We start from the raw sequence: 18,318 nt of genomic DNA on the forward strand, positions 1-18,318 counted from the left end.
CTAAAAAATTGAGCCAGAGACAAAATAACATAACAATTTCATTTTATCCTGTTTGACTGCAGAACAATACAATTGAACAATACACCATCATTATGAAAAACAAACCCACTTCCAAGACAAAGCATCTAGATATGAACTAGGTACAAGGTTCTGTATCTATATAACCAGTAAAATACACACCAGCTTCCCAGGCACACGGTGCCTAGGATGCCTACAGTACTTGGTGGCAACAAGGTTATCGCCACCTACCCTTCAAGGGTGTTGTGAAACGTGACTTGAAAGTCCTGGGAACATCAAGATTTTTGTAGGTGAAGAAGTACACAATGTACACAATGGTGCAGGGTAAGTCTGGACCATTCCATGAAAAATGTAAGAGATGGTGGTCAGGGAAGTTTTCTTGGTCCTTCGTTTTTCAAGCTATCCAAGGTATCATCTACGGAAAAGTATTGTCACAATACAGTGATGGAGGGGGGTGACAGGAGCTCTGAAGGGGATGCTCCTTGAAGGAGGGGGGTTTATAAACATTTTCTTTTGTGGTTTAAGTATTATCACTATGATGCATTTCTAGCACCACAGAGATATCTTCAGGATATTTTCATTTTCAACAGCTATGCTATGGTCTTCCTCATAATAGATTTTAGCAAAATCTATTTTTAAAAATTGCAAATAACTAAAAAACTGTAAAGTTTTCAGTTGCTAGACAATACCTTGGCTTTTTCCCCTAGACAGTTTCATTTTCTATCACCTTGCACTTGAAAAGTTTCCAAACTGCCATTTGTAAACATTTTAAATGATGATGCTCTGAAATTAGAATTTGCTTTTTAGTAGAATGTATCTAATGCAAATGCAGCTATGCTAAGGCATCTTGTTTGAAAGTAGTTAAAGTCACTCAAAAGAAATGTCTACATGATATATTCACTCATACAGCATATTATTATCAAGTACTCTTATTCTTTTAGCCATATTTTGAAGCCCCCAAAAATATCTTTTTGAAGCCAAATAGAACGGAGGGCACCACAGACATTCTGCTACTTATGACCCACTGCTCACCGAGTCATGTGTGCTATCTGCATAACATGACATCATCCCAGCGGTGGATTGCTCACTTCTATAAAGTTTTTGCACAAACGCCTGATACGAAAGACTTGGTCCTTGGTCAGTGCCTCCTCAGCTTGCAACAGTCTGTTTTGGAAGTCAACTAATCTCTGAGCACTTTGAAGACTCACAGAGCTAGAGACTCCAACCTGTGTGCTGGCCATGTTGCATACTTGCAACTGGTCAGGGAAAACCTGAAAAGAATTAAAAACAAACTGCCTCATACATGTACATGCATTCAATGAAGTTTTGAAGTGATGTGACAATGTACAATAAGAAACAAGCATAGTAATGTCTTCAAGATCTTGATATACTACAAGTTACATTCCCCAGAAGGTTATGTTTTTGGTTTTGCCATGGTAGAGTACATTTGTAGCTGTGGTTGCAATACGGTAAACAGCAGAATTCGAGAAGCTATGGATGGATCTTCATGATATTTGAAAGGTGGGTGGGTATCAAGGAGACAATGGTCAAGTTCGAGAAGGGGCTGTGTCTGTTTGTGTGTTTGTACATTATCAGCAAAACTTGAGAACCTGTGAATGGATCTTCATGATATTTGGTAGGTGGGTAGGGGTCAAGAAAGGAAGGTCAAGTTTGATGATAGGCCTCCTAGCGGCTTCCTACAGTACTGCAGAATAAATTCAATGTTGAAGGTCAAATTTTCTGGCAGTGCTAGGGTCGTAGCTTTTGAATGGTGATCATGAGTAGCTCTTCGGAAGGAGGATCATGTATAGGTCAAGTCCCCCTAGCGGCTTGTTTAAGACTGCAGTGGCCAATTATGTGTCAGACTTTGATAGATACATGTAATACTAATAGCTCACTTAATCTTCACAGTTGCAAAATTTCACGGTGTAAGGAAAATGGACATTTTCACTGAACTTTAACTTCACGTTGGCAGCAAATGATTTACATAACGGATGTGTGAAGGAATCATAAATAATAACAAAAGGTTTTCCACGGTGATGATAAGTTCATGGTACAGAGGTGACCGTGAAAACAGAACAATTAAAAGTTACAGTGTCAAAGAAACAAGAATAGATACCAGTAACTCAAGAAGGGATAAGCACTATCCAATATAATTCAGCAACTTATATAAGGGACCCTTTTGCTACAGTACAAAATCAAGTTAACTACGTCATAGTACTCACTTTTACTCTATTTCTTCTCCTGTCCCTGTATTTTCAGTGTTGTGTTCAAAATTGAAAGAATCGTTTGTTTTCTCCCAGAAATTGGTCTCGGAGCGCTTGGCAAGTTCTTTTTTTATCAGTGTTTCGTCAACTTGTACCCCGTCTTGTAACTGGATACGACCTGTTCACCAACGCAGAACAAGATGGAGTGAGAGGGGTATCGGTGCATGTGAGGTCAGAGTTTGAAGCTATGGAACTAAACCTAAGAGAGCCGCAGTGTGGAAAGGTCTCTGAATTAGTGCCGGTAGAAATTAAGCTGAAAAACAACGACAAGCTCGTGGTGGTTGGAGTTTATAGGAGCCCAAACTCCTCCAGCGATAACAACGAAAATGTCAACGATGCGATTCGTAAGATATGTTCCCTGGGTTACTCACATCTTTTGATGGTGGGGGATTTCAACTTTCCCGAGATATCATGGAAAGACGGGGGAGGAACTACCAGCTCCAAGACTAACGAAGCACACAAATTTCTTGAAGCTACTCGTGATGGGTACCTGTACCAACATGTCAATAGTGCTACTAGATTTCAGACTAACCAAGAGTGCAATGTATTGGACCTTGTTTTCACAAATGAGCATGGTATGATAAGTGAATTGACAATGGAGCCTCCAATTGGTAAAAGTGACCATGTGGTACTAAGATGTAACTTCAACTGTTATGCTCAGACAAGACAAGCAAAGACAGAGTCACGGAGATACAACAAAGGTAATTACAAACAAATGGAGGAAGATCTTACAATAGACTGGCATGACACACTTAAAGATCTGAACATTGAGAACACCTGGGAAGTTTTCTCCAACTTAGTCACACAAAGTGCCGACAGAAATATACCAAAAGCGAAGCCGACAAACAAAAAAAGAAAGCTCTCATGGCGGAATAAAGCTGTTAACACAAAACTGAACAACAAACAAAAACACTGGAAAAAATACTGTGAGACAAGGAAGCAAGAAGACTACAGAAAATACGCAAAAGCACGGAATCAGGCTAGATGGGCCGCAAGAAAGGCAGTGAAGAAGTACGAGAAACAGATGGCCAAAAATATCAAAACAAATGCAAAACTTTTCTGGAAATACGTAAACGCCAAATCAAAAACTCGCTCAGGTATCCCTGACTTGAAGGAAGGAACAACAGTGGCGAGAACTGACCGAGAGAAAGCCAAAGTTTTAAATGATTTCTTTGTCACAAGTTTTACAAGCGAAAATATAGCACACATGCCGAAACCAACTGCCAGGCATTATGATGAAGAATTAACAGATGTCGAAATTAGTCTTGAAGAAGTGAAGCAAAGGCTGAAGAACATCAACCCTGACAAAGCAATGGGTCCTGATAATATGCATCCTAGGCTTTTATATGAGCTTGCAGAGACGTTGGCAACTCCTCTTCAAATAATGTACTCTATTTCCATATACGAAGGCAAAATCCCCAACGACTGGAAAATTGCCGACGTCACACCGCTGCACAAAAAAGGCTCTAGGAATACCCCAGGAAATTACCGCCCCGTCAGTTTGACGTCAGTGGTGTGTAAGGTACTAGAGGGTATTGTTCGGGATGCCATAGTGAAACATATGCGACAAAATAATCTCTTCACGACACACCAACACGGATTTATACCTGGTAGGTCAACAACCACCCAAATGCTGGAATGTATGGATAAATGGACAGAATGGCTAGACAAAGGCCTGCCAGTAGACGCTGTCTACTTAGACTTTCGTAAAGCTTTCGATTCGGTGCCAATCCAGAGATTACTAGCAAAGGTACAAAGTTATGGAATAACGGGCAACATTCTGAAGTGGATTAAATCCTTCCTACAAGGGAGAAGGCAGAGGGTACGGGTAAACGGCACAAGATCGGACTGGGCAGCAGTAACTAGTGGCGTGCCTCAGGGAAGTGTGCTGGGTCCGGTGCTGTTCTCCTTGTTTGTTAACGATCTACCTGAGACTGTGCAAAGTGACCTAAAGCTTTTCGCGGACGATACGAAAATTTACCGTCCAGTAGCAAAGGTTAACGACTGTGCCGTCATACAGAAAGATCTACATCAACTACAAAGCTGGGCAGAAGATTGGCAGCTGAACTTTCACCCTATGAAATGTACTGTCATTAGATTGGGAAAAGGTCATCCTGACTTCGTATATACTATGACGGACAAAGAAGCAAGTACATCTTTGAACTTCACACAGTTAGAGAAAGACCTGGGTATTATGGTAGATAAGGACCTGAACTTCAGTAATCACGTAGCTGCAATAACCAACAAAGCCAATCAAGTTGCAGGACTTATGTGGAGAACCTTTGAATTTGTCGATAAAAAAGTATTCTTACTCTTGTACAAATCTCTAATCCGCCCACACTTGGAATACGGGGCACCAGTGTGGTCACCATACTCGTGGAAACTAGCTTTTGAGCTCGAACAGGTTCAAAAGAGGGCAACAAAACGTGTCCCTGGCCTCAGGAATATGACGTATGAGGAGAGACTTAGAGTGTTGGACTTACCAACTCTAGTCTACAGACGTATTAGGGGAGACTTGATCAACACATACAAGTTCATCCATGGAGTATATGACTTGGAAAGCCCTTTTGACTTGATCGAGGAAACTAGAACTAGAGGACACAGTTTACGTATAAAGAGGAAAACATCTAAATCCAACAGAAGAGCACACTTCTTCAGCGTCCGGGTGATCCCCTGGTGGAATAGCCTACCCGAGACAGTAGTGGTTTCTCCCAGCATAAACTGTTTCAAGGAGAGGCTGGACAGGCTCATGCGGAAACACAAGGTGTACTTTGACTTCCGAGCTCTAGACAACCCCCACAAACTGGAAATGACTGTGACATAAAAGTGAAGAGCGGCCTAAAATGGAACCAGCCGATTCCTACCTGGCCGAAGAAACTCTACTCTACTCTAAAGGGATTCCCCTAGCCGCACACCTGTTGCGCACATGCGCAGTGAACCGTTGCTCTATTAGTACATTCTGTATGTATCAGTACAAAGAAAATATCAAATTTATCATTTCGGGGAATTTTAGGCTTAAGATAAACAAAAGAGACATAAATTCAATGACCGTAAAGTGATTACTGGTAACCAGGTGTGCATTGTATTTACAGATGATGTATCATGTTCGGTATTGCCATGGTCACAGTGCCATGGGCATGGCAGACCCGGCGGGCAAACATAACTTGGTGAACAGGTTGCAATACATTTGGCCTCCGCTTGAGAAAGAATAGTCCAGCAGCAATCGTGGCTTACATGATTTACCCGCAAATCCAACTATAGCCTCTCGAGAATTCTCGAAAGTCACAACGTTTTCACATACCTCACAGTAAGAATCATTTCACCACACAAACTCCAAAATGTCCAGCAAACCCGACCAGTTGTTCCCGTACATCGCCTCTGCTTCCTTCTGCACGTTTTTCCTGGTAGAGCGGGCCGTCCTACCCAGACTGTACGGGACCTGCAGCCGGACCTACCGACAGATGTCAGCCGCGAACCGGGTACGAGTCTGTAACAGGTAAGAACACACTATGCCTTAACGAACACATACGTCGTGCGATCGTCGTACGGTCTTCGTACGATAAACAACGAACTGGCATTCTTGATATAGTAATGTATAAGTCGCTCGTTCTCAGTTAAGTGTACACATTTTGTAACTTCTCCGTTACCGTTAAAGCAAGACGTTTGTGACATTAAGATATGCCACATATTTGGTGCCAAACTGTCGTTTTTAAAAGCCAGAAAAGTCTTGAGTCGTCATAAAAACGACAGTTTGGCACCGTATATGTGGCAAATCTTAATGTCAGTCTTACTTTAAACGGTAACGGAAGTTACAAAATGTGTACATTTAAATGAGAATGAGCGGTGTACGTGTCGTTAAGAATTCAACTGTCTTTTTGCGGAAAAGGCTGCCTTAGATCATTGCCAGTGGTTAGTTCTGCCACAGCTTCCATTCAGCAAGAAACTAGCTTAGTGAGTTGCACCAGTAGCAGCGATCACAATATATGAGAAGAGAAAGACACACGCGCAGTTGCAACAACATTGTACTTTCGTGAGGTGGTCTGCTGCTATAGATACACAAAAGCTTAAGTAAACACAATCATATATAGAAGTTAGTAACAGCGGGTATATCAATGTACATGGTTTAACTACAGTTTACATTACAGTTTCTAAGATTCTCTGAATATGTTAACCTTTCTTTCGTACGAGAACCAAGACTTAACAATGTAGGATGTTATGTAAAAAAATTCAATATGAAGTAACACATTTTTGCGTTTTTTTTCTCTCCAGTACTACATCATTTCTGCACGCTTTGATCATAAGTACGTGGGTGATGTACACTTTTGCAATGGACGAAAACCTCAAACCAGAGAATATAAGGTTAGTACCGCATTTATATATTATAGCACATTAGTATATACTAGCCCATAATGTAACTTAAAGATGTACAAATGACACTCCGTTTTAAATGTTTTTGTATTCACTATACTGAAAGGGAAGCTAGTTGCAATTGCGTAGCGTTAATATAAACTCCCATATTTAGCTAGATTCGAAATGTACGTTTTATGGTACATTGTAAGACTGATTATTTGGTAAACTGACCTTTAGGTTCGATAACATATAATCGTTACGAAAAATAGAGTACGTTGTACAAAACCGTAAAATGTGATAAAATGGGATGTAGAGAAAAGTATGTATTATTATATTCTTGGTTGATGTTTTGCATGTATTGGGGTTCTCGAAAAATTCAAAGCCAGTATGGCGACCTTAGTTTCGCAAGCGTTGCACTGTTGCTCGTCTCCGAAAACACTATAGCAAACCTATAAATATGGCTTTCGAATTCTTTTTCGTTTAAACAATTCGAACAATGTGATTTTATAAGTGATGGTCTTTAGGGATTTTCTTGACTTATCTGATAAGATTATGTGAAGTATACGCCTTTGGTTGTCATGGACGGAATCATAAGGTAAAGTTCCCGATATAACGCCTAAGCTCAAGGATTATACCCTCTCATGGCTACCAAGCCTGTGTACCAACGTCTATTATATACTGTCTTAACCAGCTGAACAAAAATACATGGTTGATTTGTTAGTGAGTCCCAAGCGTGAGATTCAGATGAAAAGGCTGACAACAGCCACTGAAAAAGAATGGCTTAGTTGAAAATAAGCTGAAAAAGTCTACAAAATGTCTACACCGTTTGGTCATGCTTGGATGTAGTCAGCATCTTAATTACGGTCTGTTGTTATCTGTTGACTTGTACATTTGTTAGCAATTCTTGTTTTTTGTTTTTGTTCTGACAGGTATGAATCATACTATGTTAACGTTGAGACCGCCTTCACAGTAGGATACGCCTTATCAGGTAAAGGATTTGAAGCGTACATGTCACGTTTGGAAAATAACATTTCAGGCGACCCACGTTTTTTTGGTAAAACGTTTATCTGCCTTGCTTCATTTCTATGCTGCACTTCATCCTCTTACCGCTAGGAAGCACCATTATGATTTAAAGCCCTGACAATTCGATGTATCGCCAAATCGATTGATTGTACATAGATCGATAATTGCTGCTCCTGTGCTTGCTAGCCTCCATAGAAGGCTCCATGACTTGATATTTTGGTTTATCATGTGCGCAGTAAAGCTATGGTCACATTATGTTCCACCGGTGCCCGTAGAGGATGTGGCCCCGGCCGGGCCCCGAAGACACAAATCTGCCCCGGTGGACTGCCGGTGGGGTACCTCTCGGTGTTCTCACCATTAGCTTACGGCGTCTATTTGTCACCGGCCGGGTCCAGGGTTGATTTTAAGTCCGAGTTAAAAGTCAAGTCATAAAGCAATGCTGCGGAGGCGCGCTATGGGCTTACTTCAAACGGAGATGGTGGTATGAGCATTCCCTTCCAGTTCAACTGTTACCAAAGTCATAACGTTACCTTCTTCTGTGGTCCTTTTAAAGGACCCTTGTTTTACAATGAAAGTTTATTGCAAGTTCTTGCCCGTAGGCTAATTGCAAATACTGTACATTTTAACATGAAAAGAACGGACAGACAGTGAACAATATACTAGCAGTATCCGACAACTCAAGTTTAACTACTGACACTAAATTCTAACTTATTGGGTTATTTTTAACCCCCCCCCCCAGACACGGTGTCCATGGTTCAGCAGCAGTACCATCTCTTAGTGCTTCATCATGTCTTACTCATCATCGTTGGGGTCACAAATACATTCGTAAGTTTTACACAATCTCAAACAATTTTTGATAATTTGCGTGGGTGATTGCATTACATGTACATGTCTTTAACTAGCATGAAAGTTTGTTTCTTTGTGACGTGCTATTTACATAGCGCTAGTTAATTTGTATATTTCTACCATCTGAGGGTTATTGATTCCGCCTATGGCTGACCTTAATATTGCTGATATTCAACGTGAAAGTTTTTATGTTAACGTTATATGTTGTAAATTCTGCATGTTTGTGATGTTTCAGATCTGGCCATTCTGCGAGTACTTCGGCCATCTCATGGTTTTCTGGGAGGTTTCTAACATATTCATGAACTTAAGGTAAGGAGTGAAGTCCGTGGGTAACAAAAAAAAACTATGTCGTAATGCTGACAGCACAATATTTCATAACAAATTGGAATGACAATGACACAATTGTGGTGCTTTCGAGTCCATTCATTCATATCATTCTCCCATTCATTCATGATTTATTCACCCATTCATTCAACGATTCATTCAATCAACGATTCATTTATACTATGATTGATTTATTCACTCATTTATTTATTCATTAATTCATCCATCCATCCATCCATTCACTCATTTATTCATTCATCCATCCATTCACTCATTCATTCATTCATTCATCCATTCAAAATAACCTCCACCGTTTCATCCTCACTGTAGTATATATTACAATGGTCGCCTTGCCAGCTTTTTAAACAAACATTTCTTGTTTCCCTTTCGCCCGACAGAAACATACTTAAGTACCTGGGGTACGACCAGTCTTCCTCCGTCTGCGTTGCCAATGACGTCACGTTCGCCCTGACGTTCTTTCTGTGTCGTATCGCCCCCATGCCGCTGTTCTGGTACCAGGTTCTCTTCGTCTGTTTCCCAAAGCCCGACTTCTGGCGTCCGGAGTTCTTCGTGGGCCGCACTACGTACTGTTGTGTTATCGTGTTACATGCCATGTGCCTGGTGTGGTTTCTCCAGATTTTGCAAAGTGTTAAGGAGTTTCTGTTTAAGAAAAGTCACGTCAAATGATTTAAAGATTTAAAAGAAACATTGTATGATCTGGTACAAGATTATCTTCAATCGTTTCCAAAGCCCAGACTCCTGGCGTCCAGAGTTCTTCGTGGACCGCACTACGTTCTCGTGTGTTATCATATTACATGCCATGTGCCTGGTGTGGTTTCTCCAGATTTTGCAAAGTGTTAAGGAGTTTCTGTTTAAGAAAAGTCACGTCAAATGATTTAAAAGAAACGCTGTATGAAATGTTTGAAGTGTCCCAACGTTTCAGTTTTGATTGTAAACGAAGTACAAGGCAAACAATATCATATGTGTGTGCGTGTGTGTTTGTTTGTGTGTGTATGTATGTATATGTGTGTGTGTTTGTATGTGTGTTTGTGTGTGTACGTGTGCGGGTGTGTGTACGTGTGCGCGCATGTGTGTACTATGTCTGTGTGTTACTGTGTGTGTGCGGTGTATGTGTGTGTGTTTGTATGTGCGTGTATGTTCACGTGTGTGTGTACATGTGTGTTTGTGTGTCACAGTGTGTGTGTGCGTGTGGTGTCTGTGTGTGCGAGTGCATGTTTTTTCACCCCCTTATAGAATTCTCTCAGAAGAATACAACTTGCTGTTATGCTGTTATAATTATGCATGGTTGACAGATTGTTTTCAAAGCCTCTCAGGTATACAGGAGTTCAGACAAGGAAAAAGAAACTAGAAACACCTTTGGTTGGTTTACTTTTTTCTCTGAATCAAAACTGACTCCAGACAATCAAGAACACACCAGTAAGTTTTTGTAATGACATGAGATGGACACAATGTTATTGACGTGGATTAATTCATTTGATATGTATCAATCTACTGTTGAATGGTTTTGCATCACCTTTGGAAAATTGTTTTAAGAAAAGAATAAAGCATGATTATCCAAGCTGTGTGTTCTTGTCTTTTTAACCGTCTATGTGTCAGTCCAGGTTTTTGCACTAATGACCGAAACCATGTTTGCCAGTATAAAGGACTGGGAATCCTTTTTCCTGGAGAATATGTGATTCCTGAATGTCCTGTACCTGAAATAGAGCAAACATGAAGCAGCTCCCCCTAGAGCTTAAAGTTATATTGCATCGTTAAGGAATCTGTACCTGAAATAGAGCAAACATGAAGCAGCTCCCTCTAGAGCCCAAAGTTATATTGCACCGTTAAGGAATCCAAACCTAACGACGTTTTGAAAGGAAAGTTGGATCTACTGATAGACAAAAACTCTGTTGCGTTTGTTCAACATCTTCTTGTGTCACAAAATACTATTGGTGTTCGGATGTGAAATAAATGTACCCTCAGCCACTTCTGTTGGTGAATTGTGAAGGAAACAATATCATTTATGACCTAATATCCAATAGTTTTGTTTATGAAATGTCTTAAATTTTGTCAGTTATGATTTTACAAAGCATTTACGAAAACAAAGTCAATCAAGCCTAAAATTTCAAACCCCTTCAAACGATTTCCGCATTTCTTAACAGACAGAAATTTAATTTGGCAATTTGACAGTCATTTTAATTCCTATCACTCTACTGTTACCTTACTCTCACAATTTTGCATGTTGCAATGTAAATTTTGTACAAACAGCTACTGAGCTGTGTTCTTTCTTCAAACATTCAAGAACTGGGTAAAACATACCCAAAATACAACTTTTTTCATGTATTTAATTCCCTAATAATCTCTCACACATTCATACATACCTGAAATCATGCAAACAGCAATATCGAAGAAAATTGACACACCTTATACATACAAATTCATATCCTTAAATCTTGCCAGGCCTAGTAACTAATTTTTATCAGTTATGGTTTTAACAAGATTTGGACAACACATTCACAGTTAGGCTTCATGGCATACATGTACATTAAGGTATATGTGTAGATGGCCCCAAAGCTTTCAAAGTATGATGATATGGTCAAATCTCTTACACATTAAACATATATTATGTACATTGGAAATGACGGAACGGTCTCTAACTTGACCATTCTTTAAAGCTCAACAGATCATAGATAACTAACCAGTTTCCAAGCTTTTAGAATACTGTAAGTCTTTAAATGTTTGTGGCGTTTTTATTTTCACGGTGAACTCTCCATTGTGACAGCGAGAATGTGCGTTTTCATCGCATTACTACTGTACTACAGAATTGTTTTACCCGCAATCTTGAAACACAGTGAAAAAAATCTTTCCCCTCCTAACGTGAGATTAAGTCCCTGCAAAAAATTAATGAACTTACAGTAATCAAAGCCATGCATGTACATGTATATACAGATTAACACTGACCATGTAACACAAATATTTCCCTTCCAAATCCAGCTTGGTTTAAACTTTGAATGGCATCAAGTCAGCATATATATATCGCAAAAGCCTTTCACAAATACTGATATTCGGTCACATGCAAATATCCTTGTTCATTCACTTTCAGTTATCAAATCATTTTCATACCACTTTTCAAAATCTCCAACTATTCCAATACATGCCATGATTGGAAAAAGTATTCAGGTTTTTTTCCAAGTATTTGTAAACATCTATATGATATAGGTTTTTTTTCATGATCTTGGTACCACACAGATGGGTTGAGTACATATTTTTGTATGATCAGAATTCAGTGAACATCTGAATGCATGGAATATTGTGGAAAAGAATAGTAGGGCATCTAAATCTGTTGGGCATATATTTCACTACTATATTTCATATGATTCTACAAACTTTTGTGTGACTTGATTTCATATTGCATTAGGTTGACAACAATCATTTTCTAGGAAATGATTCAAATTTTGACAATTTTCTTCACAAGACATTTTTGGCCTTTTTTAAGACAAAACAGTGATATGCAAACCCAAAATTATGAACTGTCCCTTGCTGAAGTTGGTAATATACATTTTGGAAGGATTGTTATATAAATCTTACGGACTGCTTTTCACACTGATTTTTTCAATCTCAAATTCACTCTGACATTTTAATCTTAGAGACTTAACAGTTTTTTTCAGATTGGTTAGTTGATTTGCTGCATCGCAAAATGCCACAATAGATTGGCAAAGACAAAGAAAAAAGAAATTCAGGAATAAATTCATCTGTGGTCTTAGAATGTCACCTAATTCATGATCAATACAATGTCCTAATTTCCTATTTGTAAACTTTTACGTATCAACTACTCTTTAGGTCACAATAATCTAATTCGTTGGTCCTCGGACAGAAAAGAATTGTGCTGAATTGTAGGTTCAACATGAAAACTGTTCCTTGATACACACAGTGTTGTTTGGGAGTGAAAATAGTAAGATGCAAATTTTCCTCCCAGCCCAACTTTTATCACTTTCTAAACCTGTACAGTCAAACCTGTACAAAATGACCACCTCTACATAAGGACCACCTGGCCTATGAGACCACTTTTTTGTGGTCCCTTAGATAATTTTGTCCATTGACTCAAACATTAAGAATCCTGTCTATAGTGACCACTTGTCTACTCTGACCATTTAAGTCCCTTAAATACAAGTTTGACTGTACAGTCAAAATTGCCTAAGAAGACCACTCAGGGGACCGATAAAATCTGGTCTTTTTAGACAGGTAGTTACTATAGACAGGATTCTTAATACATGTGTCATTGGGGAAAATTATCTAAGGGACCTCCAAAAAGTGGTCACATTTGCCAGGTGGTCCTTATGTAGAGGTAGCCACTTGTATAGCCTGACGAATCGCGCTCCTAGTGGCCAGCCGGTCCAATAACCTCCTGCCGAGAGCTTGTGTAAATACAGGCTAGCCACTTGCACAGCTTAACCTTCTCCCTGCTGCCTAACTCTGTAACCAATAGAGAATGGGCTGGCAATGGCTACTTCAGTGTAGTGCTAAAGGTTAATTGACTGTAGAACTAAGGAAATGATTTGATGTGGCCTAAACAGACTTACTTTTTAATTAATTACTTAATCAATTAATCTAGTCTCTCCTGATGTACATCCAGGCATTGATGAGCCAGAAAGCGAGCGTTACGGAGTACAGGATGAGTTCGCGCTGGTTTCGCTGGTCGTTTTCCTCTTCCAGAATCTGTAGTCGCCTGCCGACTCTGGACAGCTGGCGACGAAGTTCCTCAACGTCGTCTTCCGCCATGGGCGTCACAGCGTCCAAGTTCGCTCTGACCGGCGCCACGTCACTGGGAATAGAAAAATAATGAAAATTTGTATTAAAATTTCTTTCCATTACTTTGACTTTGTATTTGAAGATTGTATTTGATTTGTAGCAATTAGTATATACTGTACATGTATACTTTTTCACCTTTTTGTAATATGTTTGTATAATTTCAACTTAGATAGGTCAGAAATGATATCCTGTTTTGCGCCATATAATGAGGAAGTTGAAATAAATAAAAGAAAAAATAATTAGAAGATCAGATTTTTTATAACCCATAACCCTTTCTGCACCTTTCCAAGTGTAGGGGTAGTTTCTATAGCATTGTTTAAAGCTTAGTAACGGCAACAAGTGAGGAGCTCCTACAGTACTTGGTGGCAATGAATTCCACTTACACGCAGATCTAGGGAAAGTAGAATTTTTGAACACATCAATTCCAAGTACCTCTCAGGTATTGCGATCCCGTTGGGCATCCCGCGGTTTGCGAGGGGTTCCTTCCGACCGCTGGCGGTACGTGGACGTGACCGGGGGCGTTCCTCAATCTCCAGACTCTCCAGGTGTTCCTCTAACGTGAGGGTGCGAGGGGGGGTCTGTAGGCTGACTGGAGGGGGTTGTGAGGGCATCATGGTGTCCAGGTCCAGGGTTCGGGGGGACTGGTGCTGTCTGTTGTACTGTCCCTCACCTGTTGAGATATTGGTTATCATTTATCAATTATTTGACATCAGTTATAATTCATCAACTATCATCCAGGGCTCAAAATCTTCACTGGCACAAGTAACATCAAAGAATACCTGCATTGAACAAGCTATAGCTGCATCACTCATTTTCTTTCCAGCAGAAATAATGCTTTTAGCTGGTCCTGGTACAATTTGTATCATGTAATCTGTTGTATATACTGTAATTCACTTTATCTTCACGGCAGCAAAATTACATGGTGTAAGGAAAATGGACATTTTCAATGAACTTTAACTTCACGGTAGTGTAAAGTGATTCACAAAGCTATTGTGTGAAGGAATCATAAACAGTAACAACAGTTTTTTTCACGGTGATGATAAGTTCATGGTACATACAGATCTAGAGGTGACAGTGAAAACCGTGAACATAAAGTTACAGTGAAAGAAACAAGAATTACAGTATCTACTTGTATATCTATATGACCGGTACAACTGCCCCCTGGCATAACACACTAGCTTCACAGACAAAATCGTTACGTTTTCCTTGCTTCTTCCCTTGCATTGGGAGTCAGTTTGTGACAGAAACGCAATGATTTTGCCTTCCAACGTATTCTTGGAAATGAGCAGTTAACAGTGTAAGCGGGTTTGGAATGCTAGTTGGTACAAGGGACTCTAAGTGCCTTCTAAACTAAAAATAGTCTCATAGCCTTTTTGTGGCCTTAGGGGCATTGGGTTGTTATACACTGTATCTAGGGCGCGGTTAATTGAAGCCCATCACTCTCCTTCAACTGCCTTTTACCTTCCTGACCAAAGTCAGGTATCCATCTTACACATGGGAGTACTGAGGAAAGTCCTGTAAAGTGCCTTTCCCAGGGGCACAACGTCTAGCCAGAAATTTATCCTGTGACCTCTCAATCTCGTGTCTGCATGCCTAGCCACTGAACTTTCAACGATGGTTTCTATCGTACCTGAGACCGTGATGCGGTCTGGTACGTCCATGCTGTGATGGATGTGTCTTGAATCGTCCCTGCCCGGCGCAGCGTAGCTCTCATCTCCCTCCGCAACCTGGATCTTGTCAGGAACCCTCATCTACACACAGGAAAAAGAAACACAGATATACATCAAATTCTTCCATCACTACACGGAGAAGGCCCTTTTTCGATAAGGCATTATAAACAAGCTATCTAATTTTCAGTAATTCAATAATTCATACCGGAAAACTATCTTGCAGTGAATACATTTGAACTTGTTTCATGTTCATGTTTTTTTGGGTAACCTCTTAACCACCTACTTAAATCAAAACCACTATAAAAATGCTTGCTCTGTCTTCTGCCCATCTACCACCTTGTTTCAACCGCGAACTAAAAACTGTTGTGAACTCTCCATTTTCTTCCTACCGTTAAATCAAATCGCCGCAAACTTAGATGTAACGTGTTATTTACAGTATTTCGAAATTTGTAGCAAGCTGGCCAAATCTTGTGTTATTACCTTCCTGGATCTACATGTAGCAAAACATGTCTGTGGCCTAAAGTTCGTATAAAGGAATACTGGAAATGCAGAAATGTAAGCTACGGTTTTATGTTTGTGGTTTTTGCGGTGAACTGTAGTGCTACTATTGTTTCAAACGCGAACTCAAAACGACCGCGAACACTCCATTTTCTCCCTACCGCGACATTTCTGCATTTATAATATCACGACCCCCTAACGAGGGCCAACTTTTCAACGCTTGAGGCTCACCCACAAATATGACCAAAGCGTACCTTTGTTGAGATGTCGGCGGTGTATTCTGCGTTGTAGGAATATCTCAATGTGTCCAGATCCTGGTCTGGAGGGTTGAATGCTTTGGTAGGGCTGGCCATGGTGCAACAGCAACAGCTAATTCTTCAACACTTACCACTCACTGGATCAAGACAAAAAAAGATTAGCGAAGACTTTGTAACAATGGAATACTGTAAATCTTAAAACCTTTGCGATGGTTTTACTTTCGCAATTTTCGCAGTGAACGCTCTACTGCAAATTCCTGACACCATAATGTCTCCCTTGTATATACAGTACTTATAAATACCAAGGAGGTTAAAATATAGATATTTAACCTCCTTGACACTACGTAATACAGTATTGTTTTACTGCAAAAACCTCCCTTCTCTCCTACATTGAAATGAGACCACTGCAAAAGTGAATGAATCTACAGTACTAAAATGTATTGTTGAGAAATACAGTTTACCCAAGGAGGTTTTATATTATCGATTGAACTCGGACTTTCTTTCTTTGACACTAGGGAGGTCAAGCATATGACAGAACCAACTGCAAAACCGAATATTTTTCAGTTTGAATTAAAGAAACTAATTTGCAGAAGCATATGATGGGGCAAAAAATAGATTATGGTTCATGAAATTTGAAAACGTTCAGGTTTCGAAGTTTCTGGCGTATTTCACAAATACACTTGAGATTCTACTTACAATTTTTGTCTCCTTATCTTCCAAAAATGTCCTGGTTAATCTACAGTCCTAGAATTAATTGCCAGAAGACACTGCTATAGGAAATACAGTTTACTTTATAAATATAATCGATTAAACTCAAAACTTCAAGGTTACTAGTATCAAAATAATAAGATTGACATGCGGACTTTCTTTCTTTGACACCAGGGACGTCAAGCATATGACAGAACCAAGTGGAAAACCAAATAGTTTTCAGTTTGAATTAAAGAAACTAATTTGCAGAAGCATATATGATGGGGCAAAAAAAATAAATTATGGTTCATGAAATTTGAAAACGTTCAGGTTCCGAAGTTTCTGGCGTATTTCGCTAATATTCTGGAGATTCTACTTACAAATTCTGCTTCCTATCTTCAATAATATCCTAGTAGATACGTTACCTTGATGAAAAACTGTTACGTGAATCCTGTGGCGAGAATATCTGGAAAAGACAAAAAGATTCTGGTCACTTCGTCTCTTCCTGACCAATTTCATCCGCCATTTTGGGAAGGAAACTCCGCAAGTTCGCGCGAGATTTAGTGAGAATAGCGGCTCTTAGCGATTTGATCTCACATTGCACTGCGCTGGTTTGGTTCCTGTCGTGAAAACGGCACTCAGGTAGCTAAACTTACCTGTTCCTGACACCAAAGAGGCAGACAAATAGTCGCTCATGTACAGAAGTAGTGTAACATTTGTCACAAGTAGAGATGGGAACCGGTTAGGCTGAAAATGAGGTTTAGGTCCAGAGTTTCAGGATAGCCTCGAGCCTGCATGCCCTTTTTCGTAAGGCGTAATTCAGCCTTTTTCGTCTTCGTAATCCGTAGGCAGTCGGCCCAAAATCAACGTAATTCGTAATCAGTACATAAGCCATAACGCGTTATTGGTCGCTTTCTTTCTACGTAAACCGTAACAGTTACCTTAATGCAACGTAAAGCGTAATCCATAGATTGCTAGTAAAGCGTAGGCTGATTTTAAAATGGTCCAATCCACAAGCGAGTGCCTCTCATTATCATGTCCGCGTGTAACTCCCATGTCAGAGGTGACTCACAATAAGCTCCAGGGCGACCAGACAGGTTCTGCTTCATTTCATGCAAGAGTAATGCCGTGGCGGCTCATCGATAAGATATCTCTAACAGTGTCGTCCGATTTGTGCCTCGCAGGTGGGAATACATTTACCGAACAGATTCTAGATCTTTGAGGAATGTTTTCATTGCGACGGAGAACTTAATATAACGTTATATATATATATGTATAAAAGAGCGTACACCAGGTTACCATGTTGTCCTTGGTAGAGCTAGCTATGACATGATACAATGAGACGGTTCCTTTATAATTAAATACGTTGGAGTGGAGTTGGGAGAACTTCAACGTAAGCATATAGGTCCCTTGTCACATTATCAATTTCTAAATACACGAACATAATTCCACCATCTTTATTATAAGTAAAAAAATCGGTTAGACTCCGTTTGATACAAATGTGACGTGAGATGTCCTTGCGTGTGACCTCGCGCTAGTCTAGAATTCGTCATTATCACTCATGCGTTT

General features: G+C 39.9%; 3 protein-coding genes and 1 long non-coding RNA gene across 4 annotated transcripts; 2 read left to right on the plus strand and 2 right to left on the minus strand.

The window, feature by feature from the left end:
- Window positions 1–25: 25 nt before the first annotated feature.
- LOC136423883 (uncharacterized) lies at window positions 26–2,384 on the minus strand. The gene is made up of 2 exons (XR_010753804.1): window positions 2,244–2,384; window positions 26–1,289 (listed from the first exon to the last, which is right to left on the minus strand). It is a non-coding gene; the product is annotated as an uncharacterized lncRNA (long non-coding RNA).
- Window positions 2,385–4,731: 2,347 nt separating this feature from the next.
- On the plus strand, window positions 4,732–5,109 carry LOC136424611 (uncharacterized). Its single transcript, XM_066413228.1, has one exon. The coding sequence runs from the start codon at window positions 4,732–4,734 to the stop codon at window positions 5,107–5,109; it is 378 nt and encodes a 125-aa protein (XP_066269325.1).
- A 3,293-nt stretch (window positions 5,110–8,402) lies between these two features.
- LOC136424411 (TLC domain-containing protein 4-B-like) lies at window positions 8,403–9,749 on the plus strand. The gene is made up of 3 exons (XM_066413004.1): window positions 8,403–8,483; window positions 8,740–8,813; window positions 9,227–9,749. Exons 1-3 carry the CDS (start codon window positions 8,409–8,411, stop codon window positions 9,513–9,515), a joined length of 438 nt encoding a protein of 145 aa, XP_066269101.1. The 5' UTR covers window positions 8,403–8,408; the 3' UTR covers window positions 9,516–9,749.
- A 3,624-nt stretch (window positions 9,750–13,373) lies between these two features.
- Window positions 13,374–17,311, minus strand: LOC136424229 (mitochondrial fission factor-like). Its single transcript, XM_066412752.1, has 5 exons — window positions 17,175–17,311; window positions 16,060–16,199; window positions 15,268–15,388; window positions 14,070–14,307; window positions 13,374–13,650 (listed from the first exon to the last, which is right to left on the minus strand). Exons 2-5 carry the CDS (start codon window positions 16,156–16,158, stop codon window positions 13,437–13,439), a joined length of 672 nt encoding a protein of 223 aa, XP_066268849.1. The 5' UTR covers window positions 16,159–16,199; window positions 17,175–17,311; the 3' UTR covers window positions 13,374–13,436.
- Between the last annotated feature and the right edge of the window lie 1,007 nt (window positions 17,312–18,318).

Source organism: Branchiostoma lanceolatum, chromosome 18, assembly GCF_035083965.1.
Source record: "Branchiostoma lanceolatum isolate klBraLanc5 chromosome 18, klBraLanc5.hap2, whole genome shotgun sequence".
In the NCBI taxonomy this organism is placed as follows: Eukaryota; Metazoa; Chordata; class Leptocardii; order Amphioxiformes; family Branchiostomatidae; genus Branchiostoma; species Branchiostoma lanceolatum.

What these genes read in the sequence shown, in the direction of transcription:
- LOC136424411 (XM_066413004.1), top strand. Translation starts at nt 8,409, where the DNA reads ATGGTTCAGCAGCAGTACCATCTCTTAGTGCTTCATCATGTCTTACTC. An exon ending in TTGGGGTCACAAATACATTC is followed by an intron (nt 8,484 to 8,739) that starts GTAAGTTTTACA and finishes GTGATGTTTCAG; the next exon opens with ATCTGGCCATTCTGCGAGTA. An exon ending in AACATATTCATGAACTTAAG is followed by an intron (nt 8,814 to 9,226) that starts GTAAGGAGTGAA and finishes TTCGCCCGACAG; the next exon opens with AAACATACTTAAGTACCTGG.
- LOC136424229 (XM_066412752.1), bottom strand. Translation starts at nt 16,158, where the DNA reads ATGGCCAGCCCTACCAAAGCATTCAACCCTCCAGACCAGGATCTGGAC. An exon ending in CCGCCGACATCTCAACAAAG is followed by an intron (nt 15,389 to 16,059) that starts GTACGCTTTGGT and finishes TCCTGTGTGTAG; the next exon opens with ATGAGGGTTCCTGACAAGAT. An exon ending in GGGATCGCAATACCTGAGAG is followed by an intron (nt 13,651 to 14,069) that starts GTACTTGGAATT and finishes TTCTATTCCCAG; the next exon opens with TGACGTGGCGCCGGTCAGAG.
- LOC136424611 (XM_066413228.1), top strand. Translation starts at nt 4,732, where the DNA reads ATGACGTATGAGGAGAGACTTAGAGTGTTGGACTTACCAACTCTAGTC.